The sequence below is a fragment of the Acomys russatus genome, chromosome 16 (assembly GCF_903995435.1).
Source record: "Acomys russatus chromosome 16, mAcoRus1.1, whole genome shotgun sequence".
Classification (NCBI taxonomy): Eukaryota; Metazoa; Chordata; class Mammalia; order Rodentia; family Muridae; genus Acomys; species Acomys russatus.
In genome coordinates this window covers 42,178,715-42,206,700 of record NC_067152.1, presented here as the reverse complement: position 1 = coordinate 42,206,700, position 27,986 = coordinate 42,178,715, and the positions used below count along the sequence as shown (strand labels likewise).

At 53.0% G+C, this 27,986-nt stretch overlaps 2 protein-coding genes across 2 annotated transcripts; one reads left to right on the top strand and one right to left on the bottom strand.

Moving 5' to 3' along the window:
- The first annotated feature begins 37 nt into the window (after nt 1-37).
- Qrich2 (glutamine rich 2) lies at nt 38-11,797 on the top strand. Its single transcript, XM_051157886.1, is given in 16 exon segments — nt 38-82; nt 3,609-3,863; nt 4,669-4,791; nt 4,884-4,958; nt 5,111-5,275; nt 5,401-5,522; nt 6,190-6,255; nt 6,414-6,515; nt 7,139-7,339; nt 7,588-7,609; nt 7,611-7,724; nt 8,995-9,007; nt 9,010-9,085; nt 9,645-9,736; nt 9,739-9,843; nt 11,622-11,797. Coding segments are annotated over 16 exon segments (1,752 nt in total).
- A 2,800-nt stretch (nt 11,798-14,597) lies between these two features.
- Nucleotides 14,598-18,389, bottom strand: Ubald2 (UBA like domain containing 2). The gene is made up of 3 exons (XM_051159096.1): nt 18,210-18,389; nt 18,014-18,076; nt 14,598-14,982 (listed from the first exon to the last, which is right to left on the bottom strand). The coding sequence occupies exons 1-3, from the start codon at nt 18,327-18,329 to the stop codon at nt 14,674-14,676; spliced, it is 492 nt and encodes a 163-aa protein (XP_051015053.1). The 5' UTR covers nt 18,330-18,389; the 3' UTR covers nt 14,598-14,673.
- Nucleotides 18,390-27,986: the final 9,597 nt, after the last annotated feature.

The window sequence follows — 27,986 nt, the reverse complement described above, 5'->3', positions numbered from 1 at the left end:
TGAGCTGAGAGAAAGCCAGGAGCGAGGCAAGGCAGCCATGGAGAACTCAGTCTCTGAGGCCTCTCTTTATCTTCAGGATCAGGTGAACAGCCTGTGGCCAAGGCCCAGGGCCCCTCCCAGGGTCAGGCCAGAGTGTCGCCTGCCAGCCCTCACCACCTGGAGACCAGGCCCAGTCCCGGGTGTGTGTAGAGTCATTTTTCTGTTGCTGTGGGGAAAAACAAAAACAAAAAAAAAACCCATGACCCAAAAGCAATTTAGGGAAAGATAGAATACATCAATCACAGTGAGGACGACCTAACCACAGGCAAGAAGAGTACGGCAGCCGGAGCAGGAGGCTGGCAGATCACCTTCTCCTCTGCTCAAAGGGAGCAGCAACTATGGACCAAGCGATCAAATTCATGAGCCTCCAGGGGAGGGGGTCGGGGTGGCGGGGGGGGGGGCACTTCTCACCCACAGCCCTGGAGTACAGGAGGAGTGATGGGCGGGTTGAGCTGAGGCTGAGGGCGCAAGTTCAAGGGCAAGGGCACCAGTGCAGGAGTTGAGACACAGGCTCCTCCACTGCCTCCTTCCTGTTGTTATTCCTTATTCACATATCATATAACACAGCTTAATCCCAGCACTGGGGAGACAGAGGCCAGGCAGAGCTGTCTGAGTTAATCCCAGGCCTGGTCTACATATAGAGCAAGTTCCAGGATAGCCAGGGCTACACAGAGAAAGCCTGTCTCAACACCCTCACCCCCAAGAAAGCACAAAACAAACAAACAAAACACCCTTTAATTTGTTATTTTGTTTTAATAATTATTTTTTACATAATTTCCTCCCTCTCATCAAGCCCTTCCATATACCCTCCCTTATTCTTTTTCAAATTCATGGCCTCTTTTTCTTTCACTGGTGTGTGTGTGTGTGTGTGTGTGTGTGTGTGTGTGTGTGTGTACACAGGAGTTAGTAAATGTCCAACCTGCTCAGTCCATGTAGCGTTTTTTTGTTTGTTTGTTTGGTTGGTTGGTTTTGGTTTTTCTTTTTTTTTTTTTTTTTTTTTTTTCTTTTTTTGGCTTTTCGAGACAGGGTTCTCTGTGTAGCCTTGGCTGTCCTGGACTCACTTTGTAGACCAGGCTGCCTCGAACTCACAGCGATCCACCTGCCTCTGCCTCCCGAGTGCTGGGATTAAAGGCATGCGCCACCATGCCCAGCTCATCTTCTAGCTCTGAGGACTCATGCCGCTCTGAACATCAAGGTGAATATGTGTCCTTTCCTCTTGGGCATGGACCCTGGAGGTCAAAGTTCTACTTGGTGCGATGACTGTTTATCAGTTGAGGCTCACAGCCTGTTTTCCCAGGCAGCTGTACCCGTATGAAATCCCTACCAGCAGTGGAAAGACTGCAGGTTTTTGCAGGTTTTGTTCTTGGTTTTTTGTTTTCTTCTTCTTCTCCTATTCCTCCTCCTCGTTTTTTGGTTTTTCAAGACAGATGTCCTGGACTCACTTTGTAGACCAGGCTGGCTTCGAACTCAGAGGGATCCGCCTGCCTCTGCCTCCCAACTGCTGGGATTAAAGGCATTCACCACAACACCCGGCTTGTTGTCTTGGTTTTTGTTCGGGGGGAGGGTTCTGGGGGGAATGAGACAGGGTCTCTCTGTGTAGCCTTGGCTGTCCCAGACTCACTCTGTAGACTAGGCTGGCCTCGAACTCACAGTTATCTGTCTGCCTCTGCCTCCCAAGTGCTGAGATTAAAGGCATGCGCCACCGTGCCCGGCTAAAGGCTGCAGTTTTTCACATCTTCATCAACACTTATCCTTTTCTCCTTTTAGGTTTAGTCTATTTTTGTTTAATTAATTATGTGAGTGTGTCTGTGTGTGTGGTATGTGTTTGTATTTGTGTGTTTATGTATGTGTGGTTGTGTGTTATGTATGTGTGTGTATTTGTGTATCTGTGCATTGTATGTGTGTACATCTGGCATGTAAGGCTGCGGGTTTGATCTCTCTTTTCTCTTTTCCGAAGGCTACAGGCACTCTAGGGGGTGTGAAGTGTTACTGGGGTTTGGATTTGCATTTTCCCAGTAACTAGTGATGCTGAGACATTCCCTTTTGCTTGTTGGCCGTTGTGTGCTTTCTGTGTGTGCACCTGAACAGGCATGGCACTGGCAACCTCAAACCCAGTGCCTTATGTGCCAGACAGTATCTTCACTACCCTACATCAGCAACTTCCCCATTTCCCAAGTTCCTTCATGACTCCCAAGCTGATTGTCTGGTAAGAACAAGAGAAAGCTCGGAGAGTTAAAAGGAAAGGTCACTTGCCAGCCCAAAAAGTACATCTAAGCTTGGCAGCCTTCAGGGGCCTCCCAGGGCCACACTGAATACATAGGGAACCCCCCACAACCCCACCCCTACCCCAGGACTATCTCCTTTGCAGTCTTTTGTTTTCTCCATGCAGTCCTGGGACGATGCCCAGTGCATCCATCCAGCAGGCTCCACCTTGCGCACCACCTGCGCTTCCAGGCTCCTGGCGGCCCTGCCCCCTGCCTTTCTCCCTGGCAGCCCCACCCCCCTGCCTTTCTCCTAGTGCGCGTACGGCCTTCTTTCTGAAATGCCTTCCTGCTTCTAATTTTCCCAGAGACCCTCTTTTTGTTCTTGAAAGTTCTCCTGAGTCACGCAGCTTTTCTGGGGATTCTTTTAACTCGGAGAGAAGACAGTATGCCTTCTTCTACCCCAGCAGCCATCTGCTGCACTGGCCTTAGCGTAGGACCCTTCTTTAGCAGGCTACCGACTGTTGTGAGCCCGGAACACAAGAAAAACAGATGTGTTGTGTGCGGGCCTGCAAAGAGCCGGAAGGAGAACCCCCAGTCTTGAGCAGTCTGACTGCCTGCCTGGGCCCAGCGTCGGTGGACACATACACCTTTCCTCTCCATCCCTTCTGGCTGCCCACACCTCTCTGCCGTCACACCCTCTAGCAACTCTCATGCCGTCTCAAATACATTCCCTAAGCTCTGTAAAGTCTACTTGGTGTCACTGGACACCTGGAAGGGGTTGACGCGGCGTGATCATGCCCCTTTTTGGAGCTGGGCAACGTCCTCCTAGGCAGGTCTAGGTTGGTTGGGCTTGAATCCAGCTGGCCACCCAGGACCAATCATTGGTGGTAACCAGCTGAGGCCATAGGGAGACAGGGGAAGCCAGAGTGCCAGGCTGAGCAGCTCTCCCTGGAAGGCACTTGTACCTCCGGACCCTGAGAGGTCCCTGTAGCTTTATTGGCACTTGTCAAATCCCTTTATCAGAGAAGGAACATGTGTTCACGCCCGCAGGGCTTCAAAGAGCCCCTTTAGTCTCTAGCTACAGAAGCCATGTGTGCTGGACCCATAGGGGGCGGGGCTTTTTTTTTTTTTTTTTTTTTTTTTTTTTTGTCATTAATGCTACCTGCTGGCAGACAGGGTATTTGAAAACTATGTGATAGGTAGAAAGCAACTGTCTGCTGTGTGCAGTGTTCTCTGCGAGGTGTTGAGGAGGCAGCGGCTGTCCTGTCTCACAGGAGGGGAGAGGCAGAATATGCTACACCGGGGTTAGACGTGCCCTTGACCCTACCTCTCTGCCCCACCCTTTGACGTCTGTCCTGCATCCAGCTGGACAAGCTCCGAACGATCATCGAGGGCATGCTGAGCTCCTCCTCCACGCTGCTGTCCATGAGCATCACCCCGCACAAGTCCGCAAGCACCCTGGTGCCCGGCCAGCTCGATCCCGAGGCCACCTGTCCTGCCTGCAGTCTGGATGTGAGCCATCAAGTCAGCCTGCTGGTACAGCGCTATGAGCAGTTACAGGACATGGTCAGCAGCCTGGCTGCCTCCAGGCCCTCCAAGAAGGCCAAGCTGCAAGGTCAGGTGAGACTGCTCAGCTCCCTCATAGGGTGAGAGCTGCCTTCCCAGATGTCCACAGAGGCCAGGGCTGACAGTATTCTGCAGAGAGGGGTGCCAGAGCTTGAGGGTCAGGTTTCCATGGTGGAGCCTTTAGTCAGGTCCCACATAAGGCCCTGGTCCTTACACAGGGCACAGGGAAGGCACTAGCAGCCTTGAAGATAGCAAGGTATAGGAAGGGCGTGGGGTTAGTGGGTGGAACAGCACCGACTGACCAATGGTGGAACAGTGCCCACTGTGGAATGCAAGGACACAAGCACAGTTGTAGGACACGGCGCCCCTCAACTGCCAGTGTTCCCAACACTTTCTAGACTTCCCCTGGACGAAGGAAGGCTTGCTTCCGGGGGGAGGGCTCACCGCCAGTTCTCGGCTTCTGCTCTTGGATGCAGGAAATTAGATTCGGTTCAGATTGTTAGCCACACCTCACCTCCCAGGGATCATGGGAGAGCACAGAAAAACTGAGCCCTCAGTCATCTCTGTGATGACGGCCATTGGTGCCAGTCCATCAACACCTGGGGGACTGGTGACTACATCCAGTAGGGGGACACAACAGTGGCGAACGCCATTGGGGAAAGCCAGAATGGGTTTGAAGTGAGCTTATGTGTTGAGTGATGGCTTTGTTTTTAGCACTTATGTGTTTGTTTATGTGTGTGTGTGTGTGTGTGTGTACGTACATGTGTGTGCGCACGTGCATATGCCCATCTCATGGCACACTTACAGAGGTCAGAGAACAACTTGCAGGAGCCGGTTCTTTGTTTCCACCATGCTGTAGGATGAGGAACTGCTGGGCCATGTGCAGAGTGCCATCCTGCAAGTCCAGGGCGACTGTGAGAAGCTCAACATCACCACGAGCAACCTCATCGAGGACCATCGGCAGAAGCAGAAGGACATTGACGTGAGCCCGCCACGGGGCACCTTGGGGCCCTGCCCACCCCTGCCACTCAGCATCGCTAACCCTTCATTTTCCTCCGTTCTGTGGGTCCCCAGGTGCTGTACCAGGGGATAGAGAGGCTGGAGAAGGAAAAGGCTGACAGAGAGCACCTGGAGATGGAGATTGACGTGGTGAGCACCAGACCCCGACCCAGGAGCCTCGCGGCTCCTCCCGAGCCAGTGCAGGGGATGGGGGTGGGGAGGGCAGGGGATGTGGAGCCAGCAGGAGAAACGGGACAGCCTGCTGGAGGCACACTCCCACTCCATTCTGCTCTCTCCCGCAGAAAGCCGACAAGAGTGCTCTTGCCTCCAAAGTGAGCCGGCTCCAATTTGACGCCACCACGGAGCAGCTGAACCATATGATGCAGGAACTGTTAGCCAAGATGAGCGGACAGGAGCAAGACTGGCAGAAACTTCTTGACAAGCTCCTGGCAGAGATGGACAGCAAGGTGAGGGCGGGCGCAGATGCAGGGCAGGCTAGACAGCGTATCTCCATGCAAGGCCCTGACATTAGGACACCACCACTTTCTCCCCAATCTACCGCTAAGCTCACCCGGTGCCGCCCATCCCCCAGCTGGACCGCCTGGAGCTGGACCCGTTGAAGCAGATGTTGGAGGATCGTTGGAAGTCGCTGCGGCAGCAACTCAAAGAGCGCTCTCCACTCTACCAGGCGGACGAGGCAGCAGCCATGCGGAGGTAAGGCCAGGAACAGCATGGCGGTGGGGAACGCTGGGCAGCCCCGCCCCAAGAGCAGTACACGGACCGTCAAGCAGGTAGAGGGCTGGCTGGCATTTTAGAATTGAATAACTTGGCCAGATCCTTCAAATTATTGGGGAGAATGGCAGTAGGGGAGGTGCAAGTCTCTGAGGGGTTAGATTGGTTTTTGTTTTGTTGTTTTCCCAAGTCAGGGTTTCCCTGTGTAGCCCTGGCTGTCCTGGAACTGACTCCGCAGACCAGGCTGGCCTCGAACTCAGAGATCCACCTGCCTCCGCCCCCAGAGTGCTGGGATTAAAGGCGTGCGCTACCACTACGCAGCCTTGGGGTTGGATTGTGGCACAATGGATTTCTAGAGCAGAGATATGTCCAAGATGCCCCTTGGGAACCTGGCTAGGGAAACCCCACTAATGGCCACAAGGGGGCGCCAGAGTCACATAAAAGGTACCCAGTTGGACAGTTGGTCCAGGATGTGTGCTTGGAAGGGATGGTTAGGACCAGGTGAATTCCCGGGAAGTAGGGCAAGATCTGCCACCTTGTGGACTGAGCTGCCAGCAGCCCATCCTGCGGGGGAGGGAGGGTGGGGGGGCGGTTGGGAGGGTGGAGGCAAGCTCTCTAGATCTCACCCGCTATATCCCATCCCTGACAGGCAGCTCTTGGCTCATTTCCACTGCTTGTCGTGTGACCGCCCCTTGGAGACAGCTGTGACTGGACAGTGAGTGCCCACACCTCGCCCGTCTTGGGTCCCTGGCCCTTCCTAGGGGCTCACTGAGCAGCTAGGACCTTCAGAACATGGCAGTGGGTGGCTGCTGTTGCTGAGTGGTGGGATTTCTCACACACACACACCCTCCCATTTTCTCTGCTCCTGCCCAGAGTCATCTCTATGACCCCCATAGTTCCCAGCATGCCGGGGCACCGTTCTATCCGGCCTTACACTGTGTTTGAGCTGGAGCAGGTCCGACAGCAGAGCCGCAAGTATGGGACAGCAGGATCCTGGGGCAGGGCAGGGCAGGAAAGAAGAGGGGAGGGGAGGGGTGGGATGGCTGGGAAGGGGACCAAGATGGCTCCAGAGGGCACGCCGGAGGTACTGAAGATTATCTCAGGATGGAGGATGCTAGAGTGACTTTTCTTTTTTCCTTCTCCTCTCTCTCTCTCTCTCTCTCTCTCTCTCTCTCTCTCTCTCTCTCTCTCTCTCTTCTCTCGCTCTCTCTCTCTTTGGTTTTCGAGACAGGGTTTCTCTGTGCAGCCTTGACTGCCCTGGACTAGCTTTTGTAGAGCAGGCTGGCCTCGAACTCACAGCAATCTGCCTGCCTCTGCCTCCGAGTGCTGGACTTTTCCTTTTTTGTTTTGTATTTTGTTATTGTTACATTTTAAGCATTTATTTTGTTGGGGAAGGAGGCTTTTGCATCTAGGGAAAACCTTCCCCAGCAAATCTGGTCGCTCGTGGGTCTCTCGGAGGTGCCTTTAGCCCCTCTTAAGTGCCAGTTCGCTTCACACAAAGTCCCGCAGAACAGGGGCCTGGAGCCAAGGGAAGCGTAAGCAATAAGGCCCAGGATTCTGTCTGGCCTGACCTCTTTCCCTCTGCCTGGGTCTCATAGCCTGAAGCTGGGCGGCAACCTCCCTCGGGGTGATCTGTCCCAGATGGAAAGGAGCGTGGGGCGCCTGCGCAGCATGCACTCCAAGATGCTGATGGACATCGAGAAAGTGCAGATCCACTTTGGAGGCTCTGTGAAGGCCAGCAGCCAGATGATCCGAGAGCTGCTGCACGCTCAGTGCCTGAGCCACCCGTGCTACAAACGGTAGGTTTGTCTTCCGCCCTAGGAGCAAATGCCCACCCACCCCGCCCACCGCGCCCGCCCCACCCACCGCCAGCCCACTGTTCGCCCACTGTGGCTGGCGGGGGGGGGTGGAAATGAAGGCTGAGGGGAGTGTGTGTAGAGTGGTGCCCGCGGGCATGGTTGGGTGTGGCCTCCGGTTTACTCACCCGCCTGTCCCAGGTGCCGCTCCTGGTGGCTCAAAGTGATTCCTTGTACCTGTCTGCATCCAGGGGGGTAGATACGGCAGATTACAACCTACTCAACCGTACCCCGTCGCTGTGGGGGCAGCCACACCCTCACCTACCCCTACCGCCGGAACCGCCCGCAGCACCTGTCCCCGCTGGAGGAGATCCAAATTGCCATGAAGGTCTGACAGGAGCCACGGGTTGGGGAGCCCTGCATGCCCCTGCTGGGAAACCACCCCCCAGACCCATCAAATGGCACTCTGCCTTGAGGCCCCTCTTCTTTCTTCTCCTTCCTTATTGGCCCGAGGGTTCCTAGGCCAGCCGCCACCACTGAGCTACCTCCACAGCCTCTTTTCACCTTTTTTTTTTTTTTAACGATTTATTTATTTATTTTTACGATTTATTATTTATTATTTATGCGCATCAGTGTTTTGCCCATATAGGTGTCTATGTGAGGATTTCAGGAACTGAAATCACACATGGGGTGTGAGCTGCCATGTGGGTGCTGGAAATTGAACCCGAGTCCCTCTGGAAGAACGGCCAGTCTCCTAGCCACTGAGCCATCTCTCCAGTCCCCACCTTTCATTTATCTGTTTATTTACTTATGGTTTTTCAAGGCAGGGTTTCTCTGTGTACCCCTAGCTGTCCTAGCCTCACTTCATAGACTGGGCTGGCCTTGAACTCACAGTGATCTACCTGCCTCCCGAGTGCTGGGATTAAAGGTGTGCACCACCACGGCAGGCTCCCACCTTTTATTTTTGAGACATGGTCTTCTCACAGATTTTTCTCAGGCAGGCCTTGAACTTGTGGTCCTTCTGCTTTGTCCTCCCAAAGTAACTGGGATGTATAAGTCTGACCCAGTTCAAGTCCCAGGCTCTCCACTCGGTAGAACGCCATCCTTCCTTCCGTCTGTCTCCCAGGCACTCCGCTACTGCCTTCCACCACAAGCCTCAGAACACCACTCAGGACAGACTCCACACTGGGCTCTTTCTTTTTTGAGAATGGGTCAGCCAGGCGTGGTGGTGGTGGACGCCTTTAATCCCAGAACTTGGGAGGCAGAGGCAGGTGGATCACTGTGAGTTTGAGTCTACAAAGTGAGTCCAGGACAGCCAAGGCTACACAGAGAAACCCTGTCTCAAAAACCAAAACCAAAACAAAACAAACAAACAAACAAAAAACCCCAAAAACAAAAAACAAAGTGAGAGTGGGTCTTTCTATTTACAGTCCTGGCTGGACTGGTACTAGCTCTATCTCCCAAACTGGCCTTGACGTCAGTGGGAAGCCTGCTGCCTCAGTCTCCCAAGAGCCAGGCAAGCGACCCCCGGCCTCAGCTCAGAGGGGTAGGGTGGGGGGCCTCCTGAGCATCCCTTGCTGACCGTGTCTGCACGCCACGCCTTCCTGGAGGATGCTCGGGCTGTTACACTAATGGCCGTGCACATCATCCCTCTCCAGCACGATGAGGTTGATATCTTGGCCTTGATGGGCACATCTACAAGGGACGGATGGATACAAGGCTGCCAGCGATCCTAGCCAAAGACGGTGAGTGTCCCAATGCCTTGAGTTCCTTTGGCGGTCTTGCTTGGGTTGCAAAGGATGCTTGTCTGTCTCCTGGTCTGGCTAATGTCTTGGACCACCGGGCATCGAGTACTTTCTCTCTCTCCTCCTGAAGTGAGGTGGAGAGCAGCAGCTGGGCCCGGGCCAGTCACTCAGCAGCGGCTCCATCCTTTCTAGATGCCCTTCATCCTTATAAACGCACAGCTGAGCCATCCTACACTCAGCCTCGGTGCCCTGTAACAGTGCTGCCAAGGTCTTCCTGACGTCTCAAAGCCCAGCCAAGGGCCATTATCTGATGCAAACACCAAGCAATCTCCCAGGCTCCTGAGAGCCACACTTGCAGTTTATTTTCCCATCGTGCCTTGTGACTTTTCCTGTTGTCTCCTTCCTGAACCACAAGCCCAGGGCAGAACTCACTCAGTCCCTACATTTGGACGGATGAAGTGTTTCTAATGGGCAAAAACCAACAAAATCAGCCGGTAGAGGATCCCGCCAGTAGGCTCCTCATAGCTCTCATTTGGTGTTGCCCCTCCTTCTGCCCTTCCCAGGCCAGGAATGACAAAGCACAAAACGAAACAGCTGCAACAGCTGCAGCAGCTGCAGCAGCTGCAGCAGCTCCAACAGCTCCAGCAGCTCCAGCAGGCCAGCATGCCCGGCCCCACTTGCACAGGCAGCCTTCCCTGAGCAGCAGCAGCCTGCTGCCCTCTCGGCCTCAGAGCGCACAGATGTTGGCTGACAGCAATCCAGGTAGCTTCCTTTTGGGCAGCATGAACACTAGCCCAAGCCTCACCTTCCTTCCTGACAGCCCTCCAGCCCAGGCTAGGCACAGCAAGGGCTAGGGAGCTAAAGGAGGGGGATGGGACGGGAGGGGAGGGGACGGGAGGGGAGGGGAAGTCAAGAAAACCAGTTGCTAGATGCTTGCTATGTGGTGCGTCTGTGAGGTGAACACAGATGCTGTCCCACTCCACACGAGAGATGCATGTACCCAGCTCTCTGGCTGCAGGCTCAAGGTCGTCCCTGCTCAAACACACACGAATGCGGGCCCAGGACATGATGACTCCACTACCACTGCCAGTCTGACCCTAGCCTGCAGGTGTCCCTCTGAGGCTCTAGGTCTGGAAAGCCCTTAGAGTTCCTGGTCTCCCCACCCCCACCCCAAGAAGCTAGATCAGATAGAAGCCCAAGGGGCCAGGGGCCTCTGGGTTCTAACCGCACAAGGCATGGTCCTTGCTAGAATGCGAGGCTAAGACACACACTACCAGGTGACTGACCCAGTCTCTCCCCTCATCTGTCACGGATGTGTGTGTGCGTGTAGGATCAGTGCCCTTCAGAGGCAGGGCTATATGACAGTGGCTGCCACACAGTGTTTTTGCAAAAGCTTGCAGGAGATTTAAGGATCATGACATCCATACCTTACCCTGCTTCCTAATTAAGATCTCTGAGCTCAGCGCGGACAGTGGTGGCGCACGCCTGTAATCCCAGCACTCAGGAGGCAGAGGCAGGTGGATCGCTGTGAGTTCGAGGCCAGCCTGGTCTATAAAGGGAGTCCAGGACAGCCAGGCTACACAGAGAGACCCTGTATCAAAAAAAAAAAAAAAAAAAAAAAAACAATAACAAAAACCCAGAAACAAACACATACACACACACACACAAAAAAAAAAAAACCCCTGAGCTCTGTAATATGCTTCCAGTCCATCCCTGCAGGCATTTGTGAGAGAGTGTGGCAGAGGTAGGCGGGGAAAACATTATAAGGGGCATGACAGCCATAGTGGTGTACTGCCATCAAGGGCGTCTTGCTGGCCAGGTTGTTTAGGTGGTTGTCTATGTCCCTAGTTTTGGTTTGGTTTGGTTTGGATTTTCAAGACAGGGTTTCTCTGTGTAGCCTTGGCTGTCCTGGACTAGCTTTGTAAACCAGGCTGGCCTCGAACTCACACAAGTGCTGGTATTAAAGACATGCGCCACCACTGCCCGGCTATGTCCCCAGTTTTAATTCACACACCCACACTAAAAGATAGAGTCCAACATCAGCCCCAGGAACAACTAGGCAGATGGGTACCGAGAGGTCAAACAGGAAGTAGCCATGCTGGAATTCAAGGGCCAGCACAGGTAACCAAGGAGACTGGATCACAAGGGCACAATTCTGTGGGTCCTACAGGCTCCTTGGCTTCCTTATCACCTCAGGCGTTCCACTTCCTGCTTAGAAACACTCACCAGATGGAAGCTGGAGAGAGTAATGGGAGAAAAATTCCTGGGCTTGTATGTTGCCCAAACAGAAGGAGGTGTCATCAAAGAGGCGGGTTCTTTCTGTGATCCTGCACAGGGGTGCTTATTACTAAACACGTTCACACAAGGACCATGGAGGGGCCTTAAGCATTTGTTCAGGAAGGCCCATGAATGCTTGCACTGTGTGGCCTAGGCCAGCAGCCTGGCAACTGGGTTTACAACTTGCTTGGGCAAGGTAGAGCGGACGCTGGTGGGTATGGGGGTACTAGGCAGAACAAGCTGAGGCTCCTCCTATCTTGCAGTTTCTTCAGGGCAAAAGAAAGACAGACCAGTCTCCACTGAGGGGCGTCTCTCCAGCCCCCCACACATGGCAAACCTGCATGGCAGCCAGTCTGAACTGAACTTGCACATGGATGTCCCCCCGGGGGAAGGGCTGGAGGAGCCCACCCGAGGCCCGCGCTCCACCACCGCTCACTGAACACAGGTATAAATAAATGTTTGAAAAAAGGAGTTGGGTGCCAAGGGACTTCTCTGATGCCCGGCCTCAAGCTGGAGTGAACCTCAAGAACAGAAGGTAGGTACCTGATGTTGGCCTAGCAGCCCTGGGCTTTGAGGGCCCCCCCACCCGCCATGTCTGAAGGGCAGACCTTTCCTGGGCAGGAGAAAGGCAAACCTTCCCTGGTTTGTGGTCGGAGAGCAAGAACTCAAGCCTAGCTGGGCATGGTGGCACACGCCTTTAATCCCAGCACTCGAGAGGCAGAGGCTGGCAGATCGCTGAGAGTTCAAGGCCAGCCTGGTCTACAAAGTGAGTCCAGGGCAGCCCAGGCTACACCGAAAAATCCTGTCGGGGTGGGGGGAGGGGGGAGAAAAAGAACTCAACCCCCTCAGAGCTGTTCTAAGAGTGCAGGTACTGAGGGAGACTAGCCAGGGCAAGACTCCAGACCTGCCTGGCTTTGGGAGCCTGGGGACAGGCTGGGCCTAGTCACATCAGCGCTCACCAGATAGTGGACTGGCCTGGGGCACCCTGGGTAGGCTGGGACACATGGTGTCTGTAAGCCAGTTCTACGTGGAGATGAAGTGCTACTGCCACCTGCTCTCCGGCTGTCTTGTGCTCTGCACACAGCTTCCAGCCAGCAGCCCGCTACCCAAGGTTTCTTGGGCCCAAGGTCTGGCTGAGCAGGTGAGAGTCCCCAGTGCCACCACTTGAGCTGGGGTGGTCCCTGAGAGACCACTGAAAAACAACCCTGAATCATCTGGCTGAGTGTGGGGGTACACACCTGTAACCCCAGACTGAAGCGAGGCAGAAGGATCCAGTGCTGAAGGCCAGTCTAAGCTACATGCCCAGAACCTGTCTCAAAATAAAGCAGTTTCTATTCTCGCCTCAGACTGAGGTGTGCAGAGTGGGAGACAGGGCACCCCCACACACGTTTCCATTCCTCCCTCTCACATGGGAAAGCATCTGGGGCAAGATGTTCATTTTGAGATGTGAGAAGAGGGGGCGACAAAAGTCACACAGGAAAGTGCAGCAGGAAACGGCCAAGAAATGGGTTTCTCACTGGCCTTGGCCAGGGGTGGAGGTGCCTCACCCCATGGGATGGGGCATGTTCTCAATCTTTATATAACCATGCTTGTGATTAAAGAGGAGTGGCCTGGCCAATGCGCCCCACCCCCACCCTGCCCACAGGCACCCCTACACTGTTGAGCTTTCTTCTGAAGCAAGGGGCAGAGTCAGGGCCAGCCCCACCCCCTAAGCTCCTATTTCTCTCTCCCCCTGGCCCCTCCCTGGTAGTTAAATGTCAGGTCGGCTCAGTTTCCCTGGTGTAGAAGCCAAATTCACAAGCCTCACAGGTGGGCCTTGCCCCACAGCCACAAAGGAGCCACATCCCCTAAGATAACCAGACTCTTACCGGTCCATACCTGGGTACAGGAGTCCCTCCCTTTCTCAACGTTGTTGCCACACCTGAGTGGACCCTGGCCAGGCCCCTGCCTGGCCGCCCACATGCCTGCCAGGGATTTCCCCTTCCAGCCTGGGAAAGCACAGGTGGGCAGGGGCAGGGCGAGGCTGGGAGGAGGCCCAGGGGGTTCCAACCAGGAAACAAAACTGAAAGGACAAACCCAGCTTCCCAGTCCAGCCATGTGTCACATGCAACAGAGGGTAGCTGGGCCCCAGTGGCAAGAAGGGGTGCTTTCACTTCACCCTGATTCCTCAGAGGTGAGGGGCAGCAGAAGGGCTCCAGGAACAGCCAGGCTCCATGGAGTCAACCCACTCCTACAGGCAGGAGAGCAGGCTCTAGCTATCATCCTGCTGGAGGCTGAGAAAAGGTGCTGGCTCAGAGACTGCCACCACCACACAGGCCCCTCAGGAGCCCAGTCTTTGTGGCAGCAGGACAGCCTTGGTTGACATCTGGGTCATGGCTGTATACTCAACAGACCCGAAAATATTATTCTGCAGGGTAGTTAATAGTGGAGGTGGGCCTGAAGGCACAGACACTGGGGAAGCCACAGAGCCCACGGCAGAGATAGCAGTTAGGCAGGTCAGGTCAGGACCCACCAAACAACGCAAGGCAGGCCACAAATCCTCACTAGAAAACCCACTGCCAAACGACAACGCTCTGCTGTCCCAGCCAGGGCCCACAGACCTTTCCCAAAGCGAACACCACAGTAAACCAGGGAAGTTAGAAAAGTCCTTTTAAGTCTTTAAATTAAAATTGCACCCTGGTGAAATGAGACTTTAATTTGGGAACTCAATCCAAAGGCAGGCTCTCCTGAGGTGTTCTCCTCTGTGGGGCTGTCAGAGGCCAGCTAACTCCCCAGCTCTGCACACCCAGCTCGTGTTAGGGTGGAATTTCAGGGCCAGCAAGTGATGCTACCTATCAGTGATGATAGAAACCCAAGGTTCCAACAGGAGCCTCCGGGACCACCTCCCTGGGGTGGGGGCTGTTCCTAATGACTGGTGTGCCTTCTATGGAGCCAGCTCAGGCAGCTCCATAGATGTGCACCCCTGCTCCCCTCAACTGGTCAGAGGAAGAGGTGTTGACAAGGAAGCATTTTTGTAAGCCTTCCCCTGACCCAGCATACCACAGGTGCAGGCCCCACTCACACACATTAGCCAAATTTATATTCACATATATTATAGTTATATATTAAAAAGAGGAAAAAAACTTTCCCGAAGAGAATTCCTGAAGAACCCAAGTGGCTCAGGACGTTTACTGTCCCCCACCACAAAAATTCTCTTATAAAATCTTCCAGTGCGATCTTCAAGAAACCCCCCCCCTTGTATTTGCCCCCTCCCCAGCCCTCCTGTGTCCCCACAACCCTGGACTGCCCCCTGCTCCAGCCCAGTGCCATCCAGTCTCATCTCTGGCCGTCCATTGCTGCCATGGCTTTCTGCTGGGCGCCCCCCTGAGATGCTCCAGGGGGCCACGTGGGCTGTGGGCAGTGGAGATGGCGGAAGGAGTTCGGGGAAGAGGGCGGGATCCAGGGCGTTGGGTGGTTGGGTGGGGATGCGGCCCAGAAGGGGCTGAAGTTTGCAGGGGGGGAGCAGGCCACGGCTGTCATGGGGCTGCTGCTCTGCAGGCCCTCAGAGGCTCGAAGCTTGGAGAACATGGCCAGCGCATCAGGGAAGTTGGGCGGTGTGGCAGGGGTGTTGCTAGGAGTACACATCTGTGGGGAGAAAAGAAGGTGTAGGTGAGGTTGCCTGGAGGGCAGGGTCCTGGCGCCTCCAACCTACAGGTGACAACAGGCATCTTCCCCAGAGACAACAAAGGACAAGGAAGAGCAAAGAGAGTGCTGCCCAGGGCTCAGAAATAACAGAAGGCGTGAGATGTCAACGGTTAAGTCCAACCCAAAGCTAAGGTGTCAACGTAAAAGGACAAGGAGCAGCCCAGGACACTGCTGCCCAGCTCCGTTACTGGCTTGGGGGAGCCAGCTGGCTTCCTCCACAATCCACCCTCAGCTGTTACCAGGATGTTAGGCTCCAGGGAGCAGGCGAGAGGGAGGGTCTCCTTCCTGCGCCAGCCACAGAAAAGCTGCACTTTCTTGGAGTTTCCATTCGTTCCACATGTTCAGTCAATAGGCCTTGGCCCTTGGCCCCCTCCACTCACTATTTCCTACATGCAGATCTGGTTAGCTCAGTCACTCTTCCCCCGTTACAAACGAAGAAACTGAGTCCCAACTGAACGTGCACTCACTGCAGTTAGACTTCACAGGGTTCCAGCGCACAGGCCCACGTGCTAAGGCCTCTGCCCAGCTGCACTCTGCACTGAGGGTTAAATGCCACTTCAGGTCTGGGCTCCCAGTACAAACACGCAGGCCAGCCATGCCAGCGCCACACTCCGAGGGAGATGCAAGTGACACCGCACAGCCCACGGGCAGGGAACAGGTGGGTCAGAGCCCAAGACCTACATGAGCTGGTTCTGACCTCAAAGCCTCTTCTCCCTCCCAGGAGGCCAGGGAGTCCTCTCAGCTTCCCCTAATTTTAGCAGCACTGGCTCCTCCCCAGGCACAGGGCACTGGGGGGATGGGGGGGGGGTGAGACAACAGGATGCTAAAGCTTTATCACTCTAGCAAAGCCAGAAACTAGGGCAAGGACCCCCCCCCCCCCCCGTTCCCGGAGGCTGTGGGTTTCTAGGGGACTCTGACCACCATCTGACTTAAGGCCCAAGGCAAGGCCAAAGGCCTCCGCCAGGTCTTGCCCACCCCGACACTTCCCTCCTCCCATCTGATTCCCTGCCCACCCCCACTTCTCGGCAGCAGGAAACAATGAATGGGGGGTTGCGGGTGGAGGCCAGTTGCATCACAGCATCGTGACTGACTTCCCCAGGCAACCCAGCCAGAAGCCATGTCTCTCTGTTCCAGGGGACAGCCTTGAGGGTTAAACGGGGCCTGTGCCCACCTGCCCAGACAAGCTCAGGCAGATCTCGGGTCTCTCTGCTTTGCTGAAAGCGGGCTTTGAACTCCACTTTCTAAAGCCCCTCCCTTAGCCTCAAGTAAGTCTGCGTCCCTGTCTTGGTGAAGGTCTTCCGGCTTCCCCTCTGCAAAAGCCTTTCTCGCCCCTCCCCCCTTCATAAAACAGGGGACCCTTATCATTAAGGTGATATACCTCCAACTGTGGCTGGAATATTCTACAAGACAATCATTTACCAGTTATGGCCACTTTGTGGTGACTCTCATGTTCAAATAAATATTTACCTGATAGGATATTACCAAATAGCCAAGGCTGACCGGGGCTTCACAGCAATCCTCCTGCCTCAACCTTCTAAGTGCTGGGCTCCCAAGTTTTTAACGTAAGTTTTCTAGTTATTTTGACGCCCCCCAGCACATGCCCCTTATGGATGCACTGATTATAATGTCTGTTACAAGACCAGCTGTCTCCCCAAGGGAAGCTTCCAAAGGGAAACACATACACAGAGACAGACAGACAGACAAGACAGATACTCGGACTTGCAAAGGTGGGGGAGGGGAAAGGAACCAAACAGGGCTGCAGTTCAAGCTGGGGCCTGCAGGCTTCCTCGTTCCAGGCCCTGCAGCATGGCTGTGCTTTTCTGAGAGGGTGGTGGGCAGGAAGAGGTTCTGAGTATGGATGGAAGCAGAGTGCGGGATGGCCAAATGCATGAGAAGGGTCTCGAGATGACGAAATCTCTCCTAAGGGCTTGGCTGCAGCAGCCAGGTCCTTCAGCCAGCACTATTCATTTCCCATCTTACTCCAACTGCTAAAAGCTAGCTTCCGTCAAGGCAGTCATCTCTCCCTTTCCTCCCTCGTTGGTTGGATGAAAACAGTGCCAAGAACAAGACACAGCAGAGGAGCCATGTGTAATCTGTCCCCTGGGGAAAGCCAGGGACAAGGACACCCAAGTTTAAAAAAAAAAAAAAAAGACAAAAATGTACAACAGCAGATCTCCTGGAGAGTAATGTTTTACCACCCTTCCCTCAGGGCTCGGGCCCTCGTACGAGTTCAGAGCTAATAGATAACTAAGGGTTGGAGTGGACAAAAGATGTTCCTGGGCCTCAAGAACGCAGACTACCCACTGGCCAGGAGGGCAAAGGCTCCAGTGTGGAGCCAAGTTGGAAGGAAAAGACAAATCCAAGCTTGCGGAACTTCTGTTTCCTGGACTGTTTGTTTCCTAACACACTGAGATTAAAAGAAAAATTTGGCCTTATCTTGGGAATGTAAATCTGCACATCCTCCATAAAGCCTACCTTTCTGGGTAGAGCTGGGCTTCCGGAGCCAGGGTGGATCCCCCCCACCCCCCGTTTCCTGCAGCACTGGGTGGGTGGCTGTGTGTGTGTTGTGTGTCCGTCCGTCTCAGCATCAAAACACAAATTCCTACCTCAGTCCCCTCCCCAGGGCTCTCCAAAGGTCTGGTTCCCATCCTCAGCTACCAGACTCCCAAGTCCCTGCTTCTGCTGGGGGCTCTCTCTCCTCCCCTCCAGCCCCACCTCCCTAACAACCGGGCCCCTAAGGCCGGGGCACAGCGCCCGGCGCAGGCCCTCAGGCCCAGATCCAGGAGCCTGGAGGCGGGTCCCAAAGTTGGGCGAGCCAGCGCGGCCTGGGAGCGCTCTTTCCTGGAAGACATTTTGGCTCTTTGTTTACATTCGCGGCGCGGCGCTCCCCGGCAACATGGCTGTCACCGGCGCGGCTGACAGCGACCCTGGCGCACCGGGCGCCCCCTCCGCGGCACAGGGGGACACTTACCATCTGCGGGTGGTGGTGGCTGTTAGGAATGTTGCTTTCTTGGAAGAACGTGCTTAGGGCGGTCTGCGGACAAACACGGGACGCGGCGGCGTGAGCGAGGCCCGGCCACCCGGGGCCTCCCCGCCGCGGCCCACGCGCCCCACCCCCGCGCTCCCCAGCGCCCACGCGCGCCCCGAGCCCGGTCCCCCGCGCACACCTCGAACTGCCAGTGCGCCGCCTGCAGCAACTGCTGCGCCTGGTCGGCCGCGCAGCCCGCGGCCAGCACGAACTGGTTGATCATGACCTGGTGCCGCAGCTCGTCCGTGTTCACCGACATGGCGCTGGGCGGCCGCCCCGGGCTCGCGCTCGCAGCTCCGCCGCCGCCGCCCGGGCGAATGTTGTGGTCCGGCTCGCACGATCGCGCCGACGCCGCAAACAACAGCGCGGGGCGGGGCCGCCGGGCCCAACGTTCGGGGGCCGCGAGCCGCCGCCGCTGATTGGCCTGCGCTCCGCCCGGCCGGCCGCCGGCTCCCACACGGACGTTCGATTCGAATCCTGCGGCGGGCCCGGCCGCTCTGTTTCTCTTGTCGCCCGGCCGCGCCCATTGGCGGAGCCGGCGCCGCGGGGACGCCCTGCCATTGGCCAGCCTCCGTGTTTTGGCTTCTCCTGGTTGGTGGTTGGCTGGGACCGGCCCCCTAGAGGCGGGGCCTGGAGCGCTGATTGGCCTACCGTAGGCCTGTTTGAACTGAACTCGAAAACCTTGAGTGCGCGCTGATTGGTGGAGGTCCCCTGTGTTTGCTGTTGTAGGCGTAGGGGGGTGGTGCTGGCCAAGTTCATTCATTACTTCATTGAAACAGAACATGCTCAGCTGGAAAAAGCAAGACGGAGTGGCTTTGACTCATTTCCTCTGAAAGATGTGGTCATCTCGAGAAACAGAAATGATCAAAATAGAAAACACACAGAACCTTTGCAGCTACTCGACTCTCAGAAGTATTTAAATTTTAAATAGCTTCTAAACCAGTCTCACTTAAAAAAAAAAGTTTGAAACACAACGCACAGCGTCAGCTTCTGGGCTCAGTTCCTAGCACCAAAAAAGGAGAAACAAAACAAAACAAAAAACCGGGTGGAGGTGGTGGCGCACGCCTTTAATCCCAGCACTCTGGAAGCAGAGGCAGGTGGATATCTGTGAGCTCGAGGCCAGCCTGGTCTACAGAATGAATTCCAGGACAGCCAGGCTACATAGAAAAACCCTGTCTCAAAAACAAAAAAAAAAAACAAACTAAACTAAAAAGCCGTGTTTACCGGGTGTTGCACCATTAATACCAGCACTTGGGAGGCAGAGGCAAGCAGAACTCTGAATTCGAGGCCAGCCTGGGCTACAGCGTGAGTTCCAGGACAGCCAGGGTAGTGGGCATAGTAATGCATGTTTTAATTCTAACACTCAGTGGGAGGACAGAGTCTGACAGATCTCTGAGTTCGAGGCCAGTCTTGCTCACATATTGAGTTAGTTCCAGGATAGACAGGGCTACACACAGAGTAACTCTGTCTCAGAAAAGCCAAACAGAGAGGGGGGGGGCGGTTGAGAGCAAGGCATGCTTTGCATAAACCAACCTCAGGGTTGTTTTTGTTTTGTTTTTTGAGGCAGGGTTTCTCTGTGTAGCCTTGGCTGTCCTGGACTCACTCTATAGACCAGGCTGGCTTTAAACTCACAGGGATCCACCGGCCTCTGCCTCCCAAGTGCTGGGATTAAAGGCGTGTGCCACCACGCCCAGCTTAACCTCAGGGTTTAAAAATCTATTTCTTAAAAAAATTTATCTGAGCCTGGCATGGCGGCGCATGCCTGTCATCCCAGCACTCGGAAGGCAGAGGCAAGCGGATCGCTATGATTTTCGAGACCAGCCTGGTCTCCAAAGTTAGTCCAGGACAGTCAGGTCTCTGTAAGAGAGAAACCTTGTCTTGAAAAACCAAAAAAGAAAGCCGGGCGTGGTGGCGCACGCCTTTAATCCCAGCACTCGGGAGGCAGAGGCAGGCGGATCGCTGTGAGTTCGAGGCCAGCCTGGTCTACAAAGTGAGTCCAGGACAGCCAAGGCTACACAGAGAGACCCTGTCTCGAAAAAACCAAAAAAAAAAAAAAAAAAAAAAAAAAAAAGAAAAACAAAAAAGAGCCGGGCGTGGTGGCACACGCCTTTAATCCCAGCACTCGGGAGGCAGAGGCAGGCAGATTGCTATGAGTTCGAGGCCAGCCTGGTCTACAAAGCGAGTCCATGATGGCCAAGGCTACACAGAGAAACCTGTCTCGAAAAACCAAAAAAAAAAAAAAAAAAAAAAAGAGAAAACCAAAAAAGAAAAAGAAAAACAGAAGGTATCTGGTTTCAGCATGAAGGCTTATCTTTCCCTAGTCCTTATCCCTTGGTCAACAGTATAGCGACACATCTAGTCACATAGAATTTACATTGTATTGGATATTAAAGTGATCTAAAGATGATTTAACGTATGATAGGATGATGAACTTGGCTTATAGGTCAGTGTTGTACATTGTACATTGGAAAGAGCCTTGAGCCCCACGGCTTTCTGTTCTGAAGGGAGGGGGCCTGGGGACTGTCCCCTCCTGATCTGAAGGAGTGGCCTAAGGATTTACAGTTAGAGCTTCTGTTTCTGGAAGATGTGCACTGTTTCTCATCAGAACTAATCACTGAGCATACTTTAACCAGTGAGAAGGATTTAGGACAGAAAGGCAACCAGAAGAAAGTTAAGCCTTGCTCTGTTTATGTCCCTGTGGCAGGTAGCTGCACCGGGAGTCAGCTCTCTCTATCCATGGTGTCGGGCCTGCAAAAATCACTCGTGCTGACAGACCTGGCAGCAAATGCCTTTACTCACCCAACCACATGCCAGGCCTACTTTTTGCTTGTTTTTGTTTTTGTGTTTTCTAGACAGAGTTTGTCTATGGAGCCTTGGCTGTCCTGGAACTCATTCTGTACACCAGGCTGGCCTTGAACTCAGAGATTCTCCTAGCTCTGCCTCTAGAATGCTGGGATTAAAGGCATTGACCACCAGTGCCCAGCAACCCTCTTTTTATTTTATCTAAAATGACTAAAAATTTACTTAAGAGAACTTGACCATTTTTAAGAGATATATATATCTTTCAATATACATTCATATATATATGAATAAGGTTACAACCAATGTTTGCATATCAATGAGAGCACAGTGAGGGTGGTAGAGAGCATGCCTAGGCTGCAGGAAGCCCTGGCTATCTCCCCATTTCCACAAGATGACAACAAAAAAGCTTTGGGCACTAGAATGTGTTAATCTTGTTTCATTGGTCTTCTGGTTTGTTTGTTTTGAACAGGAAGGGGTACATAAACATTACTAAAATAGGTGTGCTGTGTTGTTCAAGAAATAAGAAGCCGGGCGTGGTGGCGCACGCCTTTAATCCCAGCACTCGGGAGGCAGAGGCAGGCGGATCACTGTGAGTTCGAGGCCAGCCTGGTCTACAAAGTGAGTCCAGGACAGCCAGGGCTACACAGAGAAACCCTGTCTCGAAAAACCAAGGGAAAAAAAAAAAAAAAGTCTGTGCATGTTTAAAAAAGAAAAAAGTCCATACAGACATAATTTTCTGTCTGAATATTTCTTATCACAGGTTCGCTGACTGCAGAGATGTGGATGTGCAGACTAGAAAACCCCTGCAGAGCTTCCTGCTCTTCTCCTCGGCTCCCAGGTGAAAATAAATAAGAGGGACCGGCCAGCAGCCTGCACTGCCAGGGATCCCAGGCTAAGAGCTGCCCCAGAACAAAGAAGCCCCGGCGTGTGGCCTCCAGATTTTCACAAGTACATACAGGCGGCCTAGGGCGTGCCAGGGCGGTGAGCAGCAAGGTCTACCTTGGGTACAGACATTTCAAGAGAACATGCCTATAGCCTCCAGGTCTTAATGAAAACGTTCTCACACCTACTTTGGTGGTGCATGGAAGTCTGTAACCCCAGAATCTGGGAGGCTGAGGCAGGAGGATCAGGAGTTGGAAGCTAGCCTGGCCTATGTAGAGAGTTATCCAGCGGCGAAATCTGATGTTTCCTGGACATCCGGGCAACGTATCCCTAAGGATCACCTAACATTTACCCCATGCCAGGACACAGCTGTGGACTGCTGGGACAAGCACAGCAGGCAGGCCTCCTAAGCCGGAATGGCTGGGGCTCAGGTGATCTGTGGGCACAGGCCATCCCAGGAGGAGGCAGGAAGAGCTCCAGAGCTGTGATCTGTGGTCCCCACAGGTGGAAGGGCTTAATCAATATTTAGGCTTCTGGGAATCTGCTTGAAGATGAATGGCTAGGAGTGGAAGGAGTGCCAGGCTCCTGGGAGGAGGGGGGAATGAATGAGGTCATGTTTGGAGAGGACTTTGAGCTGTGGAGATGAAAGCAAATCAAATGCAAGGTATTATTAACCGAAGGTGTTATTATCGTAATCTGTGAGGACAATACAAGGCCAGTGAAACACTGTAATAAAAACATGCCCATTAATAGCAAATGAAACACAGTGGTAGCCTCAGAGAGAAAGAGAAAAAATCCTTGTTGCATCAACGGCAAGGCTACAGAGGTTATGATGATGCCACAGCTGAGAAAAGAAACAGCCTGAGTCTGTGGAGTTCCCTGTGTGGTGCATGCATCACAAGGCTATTGTGAGTGAGCCCCAAGGCAGGCTCATCATTGCTGGGCCTTAACACTTACTGCCTTGTGCTGAACACTTCCCCTGTGTAGCCTTGGCTATCCTGGACTCGCTTTGTAGACCAGGCTGGCTTCGAAGTCACAGAGATCCGCCCGCCTCTCCCTTCCGAGTGCTGGGATTAAAGGCGTGTGCCACCACGCCGGACTTCGGCACCTCTCGTTTTCATCTGTGGACCATCATGGATCCCATTTCCTAGCTAAGGGACACAGGAGGAAAGGATTCTGCCCAGCATCCCACAGTAGCGAGTGGTGTCACACCCTGCTACCTCCATTACTACCAGCTATCTCCTCAGTGGGGCTCAAAGGCGACCTCTTCCGAGCCGGATGTGGTTGTACACCACTTTAATCCCACAGCACTCTGGAGGCAAAGGCAGGAGGATCGCTGTGAGTTCGAGGCCAGCCTGGTCCACAAAACAAGTCCAGGACAGCTAAGGCTACATAGAGAGACCCTGTCTCAAAAAGCCAAGGGGTGGGGTGCTCTTCTAAGCAAGTGTTTTCAGAGGCTCCACCGACAGCCAGTGGGGAGAGGGGCAGCTAGCAACGAGTGGGTCCTGAGGGGCAGGAGGCTACCAGCTAGCTGTCTTGAGTATCGATACAGAAGGAGATAGAGCTACTGGCCCCACCCCCACCCTTACAGCACCCTCAATTCCTTAGCTAGTCTCCTTTCCTCCTTTCCACTTCTTTTCTGTGTGTGTTTGTTTGTTCATTTGATGTCGTTTTACTTTGCTTTTTCAGACTGGGTCTTTGCGTAGCCCAGGCAGGCTTTGAACTCATTACGTGAACACCTGGTCCAAGTACTGAGATTATAGGCCCAACACCTGCATTCCAGACTCTCCCTTTCTAACCCTTAGCCCTGGACTCAAGCAGCTCCAACAAAAGAAAGAGAGGGGCGGGGGGGAGGGAGAGGGAGGAATGTGAGGGTGCCAGATTCCTAAGCCTAAAGCCTGGAGAACACTGAGCCCCCAGCAAGGTGAGATGGCACCCGCCCCCACCCTCCCAACCCCCTCCACAGGAGCAGTGAGCTACGTGAAGGATCCGACATATCCAGAAGTTCCATTCCCACTCTCCCCTTTTCCTGCCTTCCTGCCTGTCTTCCTCTAATTCCTCCCGCTTTCTTTTTTTCTTCTTTTTTTTTTTTAAAGGTTGGGTCTTCCTATGTAGCCCTGTTTGGCCTGGAACTTTCTAACCACAGGGCTGAGCTAAGGTCTGAGTCCACACCGCCTTGTCTTCAAGCAGAGGTTGTACTCTTTTGCCCGTTTACTGTGGGCACAGGGTCTCCACATGTAGCCCAGGCTGGCCTCAAACGCAGGAATCTCTTGTTTCAGCCTCCCCAGTTCTGAGAGTACAAGTGTGCAAGTGTGCATCCCTTTTTACATTTCTTTTGGGGGAGACAAAGTCTCTCTTCATAGCCCTGGCTGTCCTGGAACTTACTAAGTAGACAGGTGTGCACACTAAGTAGACAGGTGTGCACACTAAGTAGACAGGTGTGCACACTCTTACACTATCACAATCTGCTCTCAAATCCAGCCGGCCTGAAGGGATCTCCCGAGGATCTAGGGCCTAGATAGTACTGAAGAGATAGGAAACGCCTTTCATCTGTGTTTGTTGTTGGAGACCTAAAGCCAAGGCTGATCCCCACCTGGGATGAGTCTGTGCTGGTTTACACCAGATTCTGTTTTCCACAAACTGTCACGTGCCTCACAAAGGACAAAGGCCAGACCACTCCCAGCACAGTTAAAGGCATTCCCCAGAAGCAGCTCTCTGGTCCGGACACTCTGTGCTGTACCTGGCAGCCAGGTGATAAGGTAGACCCGCCTCTGGTTGCTAGGTGTGTCTTAGCAATCTACTGGGGGAGGGAGACAAAGGGAGGACTGAAGGACAGCCTCGGGAGGGAGCCGTCTCCTCCTAGGCTGGGTGGGGATGCTTGTTTCCTGCTCAGCCTCACACTCTCCTTGGGAAAGGAGTGGAGAGGCCTGGAGCTAGCCATTCCAGCTTCCCAGGAGAAGGACATCTGCCTACTGAGACCAGACTACAAACCAGCCACTACCAGCTCCTTACTTGAATCTCCTCCTGTAATTGAGCATAAACAAAGACCCAAAGCCTGTGCATCACACACACACACAGGAACCATACAGTCATCCTCATACTTTTTTGTGGGTTTTTTTTTTCCTTCGAGACAGGGTTTCTCTGTGTAGCCTTGGCTGTCCTGGACTCACTTTGTAGACCATGCTGGCCTGGAACTCACAGTGACCCGCCTGCCTCTGCCTCCCAAGTGCTGGGATTAAAGGCATGCGCCACCGTGCCGGGCTCATTCTTATATTTTTGTACTAAACACAATCTTTCTTTCTTTTTTTGAGACAAGGTTTCTCTGTGTAGTCCTGGCTGGCCTGTTCTCGGTTTGTAGACCAGGCTAGCCTTGAACTCACAGAGATCCACCAGCCTCCCTGAGTGCTGGAATGAAATATTTTTATATTTATTATTTTATATGTATAAATGTTTACCTGCATGTATGTCTGTGTACCACGTGTGTGCCTGGTTCCCACAAAAGTCAGAAGACAGCACTGGATCCCTTGAGACTGTAGGTACAGGTGGTTGTGAGCTACTATGTGGGCGCTAAGAATAGAACCTAGGTCCCTAGCAAGAGCAACAAGGTACCTCCAAGGTATCAGCTCTCCAGCCCCTGCACAGTAGAGATTTGTTTTTTGTTTTTCGAGACAGGGTTCCTCTGTGTAGCCTTGGCTGTCCTGGACTCACTTTGTAGACCAAGCTGGCCCACTCACACTGATCCACCTGCCTCTGCCTCTGCCTCCCCGAGTGCTGAGATTACCAAGACAGGCTGGTTTCTAGATTTTTACATAGTACGTAAAATAGTAGAAATGAAAGTAGAAGTGAAATTCTCCAGGGGGAACCAAGGGGACTGACAGGAGGAGGAGTGAGAAAAGAGAGGGTGGGAGTATGGACGGGGTGTGAGGTGAGGGCATAAGAGGGTACAGTATTCATCTGTATAAAAAATGGGAGATGGCTCATTTGGGAAAGTACTTGACGTGCAAGCATGAGGCTCTGAAATTGAGCCCCACATAAAACAAAATGGCAGGTGGTGGTACCACACGCCTTTTTTGTTTGTTTGTTTGGTTTGGTTTTTTGAGATAGGGTTTCTCTATGTAGCCTTGCCTGTCCTGGACTCAGTCTGTATTCCAGGCTGGCCTGGAACCAACAGCGATCCGCCTGCCTCTGCTTCCCGAGTGCTGGGATTAAAGGCCTGCGCCACCACACCCGGCCTTTGGTAACTCAGTCTTAAAGTTTTACTTCTCACGCATGCTAAGTTCAGTGGGCCAAGAAAAACTACCATCAGGGCAATGATGTCATTTTCCAGACTGTAGAAATCTTCCCTTATGTGGGGGCTTCCAAGCTGGCAAGCTAAAACCCAGGGGAGCCTGTTTTTGTATGTTTTGGGGGGTGTTTTTTTTTTTTTTTGGTTTTGGTTTTCAAGACAGGGTTTCTCTGTGTAGCCTTGGCTGTCCTAGACTCACTTTGTAGACCAGGCTGGCCTCGAACTCACAGTGATCCACTTGCCTCTGCCCCCCAAGTGATGGGATTAAAGGTGTGTACCACTACCGCCTGGCGAACCTGTTTTTGTAAATAAACTTTTATTGAAAAACAGCTGAAAGCCGGGCGTGGTGGCGCACGCCTTTAATCCCAGCACTCGGGAGGCAGAGGCAGGCGGATCGCTGTGAGTTCGAGGCCAGCCTGGTCTACAAAGCGAGTCCATGATGGCCAAGGCTACACAGAGAAACCCTGTCTCGAAAAACCAAAAAAGAAAAAAAAAAAAAAAAAAAAAGAAAAACAGCTGAAGCCGGGCGTGGTGGCGCACGCCTTTAATCCCAGCACTCGGGAGGCAGAGGCAGGCGGATCGCTGTGAGTTCAAGGCCAGCCGGGTCTACAAAGTGAGTCCAGGACAGCCAAGGCTACACAGAGAAACCCTGTCTCGAAAACTAAAAAAAAAAAAAAAGAAAAACAGCTGGCCTGGCTTGTCATTCCCCCAGCTCCTGGGTGCTAAGGCTGAAGTAAGCAGTTGCTCCACAGACCACAAAAGCTCATGATGCTTGAGATGAGCACCATGCCAACAGTCAGCGAGAAGGCTGGGAGCTGCATGCCAGCAACTAAACGTTGTAGTTTAAAAGTAGCATACTCTGTTCTGTTGGAGGGTCATGGTCCAGAAGAGTCCAGATTTTCCCCTATACTCTGAAGTGGGGGAGGAAAAGGGTGTGGGAACAAGTTAGCAAAATCTGTCAGGGATTTCATAGACAACCAGGCTATTGGGCAGTGGTATGACCTCATACTTGCTTGCTTACCTCTGAATCTGGGGGTGTTATTATTTATTTATTTAAATTTATTTTATTTTTTTCAAATTTATTTATTTATTTATTTATTGGTTTTTCGAGACAGGGTTTCTCTGTGTAGCCTTGGCCATCCTGGACTCACTTTGTAGACCAGGCTGGCCTCGAACTCACAGCGATCTGCCTGCCTCTGCCTCCGAGTGCTGGGATTAAAGGCATGTGGCCACCACGTCCGGCTTTCAAATTTATTTTTAAGACAGTTTATGTTGTCTAGGCCTGCTTTGAGATCCTCCTCTTCTGCCCCTCAGGTACTGGCATTGCAGGTACGTGCCACTATGACCAGCTACAAATTAATTTATTTTTATTTAATAGGTATTTATGAGACAGAGTCTGGGTCTTTAGACCAGTCTGGTCTGGAACTCATTATGTAGAGCAAAGTGGCCTTGAATGTTTGGCAATCCTTCTGCCCCAGTCTCTGGAGTTCTGAGACTGTATTATTTTATTTGATTATTATTATTATTTTTTTTTTGGCAATGCTAGATGTCTTAGTTATTGTTCTTTTCCTGTGAAGAGACACCATGACCAAGGCAGCTTATAAAAGAAAGCATTTAGTTGGGGGTTTGCATTCAGAGTGTGGGTCCATGGTCATAATTGCTGGGAATGTGGCCGCAGGCAGGAAAGCAAAGCATGGTGTGGCAGCAGGCAGCAGGCAAGAGAGCATGGTGAGGCAGCAATAGCCCAGAACTTATATCTTATCTGAAAGATGGAGGCCAGAAGAGACCATGCCTGAGCCTGGCATGGGCTCTTGAAACCTCAAAGCATGCCCTAGTGACACAACTCCTCAAACAAGGAAGACCACATCTCCTAGTTCTTTCTAAACAGTCTACCATCTAGGAACCAAAGATTCAGAAACATGAGCTTCTGGGGTCCAGTCTCATTCA

What these genes read in the sequence shown, in the direction of transcription:
- Ubald2 (XM_051159096.1), bottom strand. Translation starts at nt 18,329, where the DNA reads ATGTCGGTGAACACGGACGAGCTGCGGCACCAGGTCATGATCAACCAG. An exon ending in CGGCGCACTGGCAGTTCGAG is followed by an intron (nt 18,077 to 18,209) that starts GTGTGCGCGGGG and finishes GTTTGTCCGCAG; the next exon opens with ACCGCCCTAAGCACGTTCTT. An exon ending in GCCACCACCACCCGCAGATG is followed by an intron (nt 14,983 to 18,013) that starts GTAAGTGTCCCC and finishes TTCTCCCCACAG; the next exon opens with ATGTGTACTCCTAGCAACAC.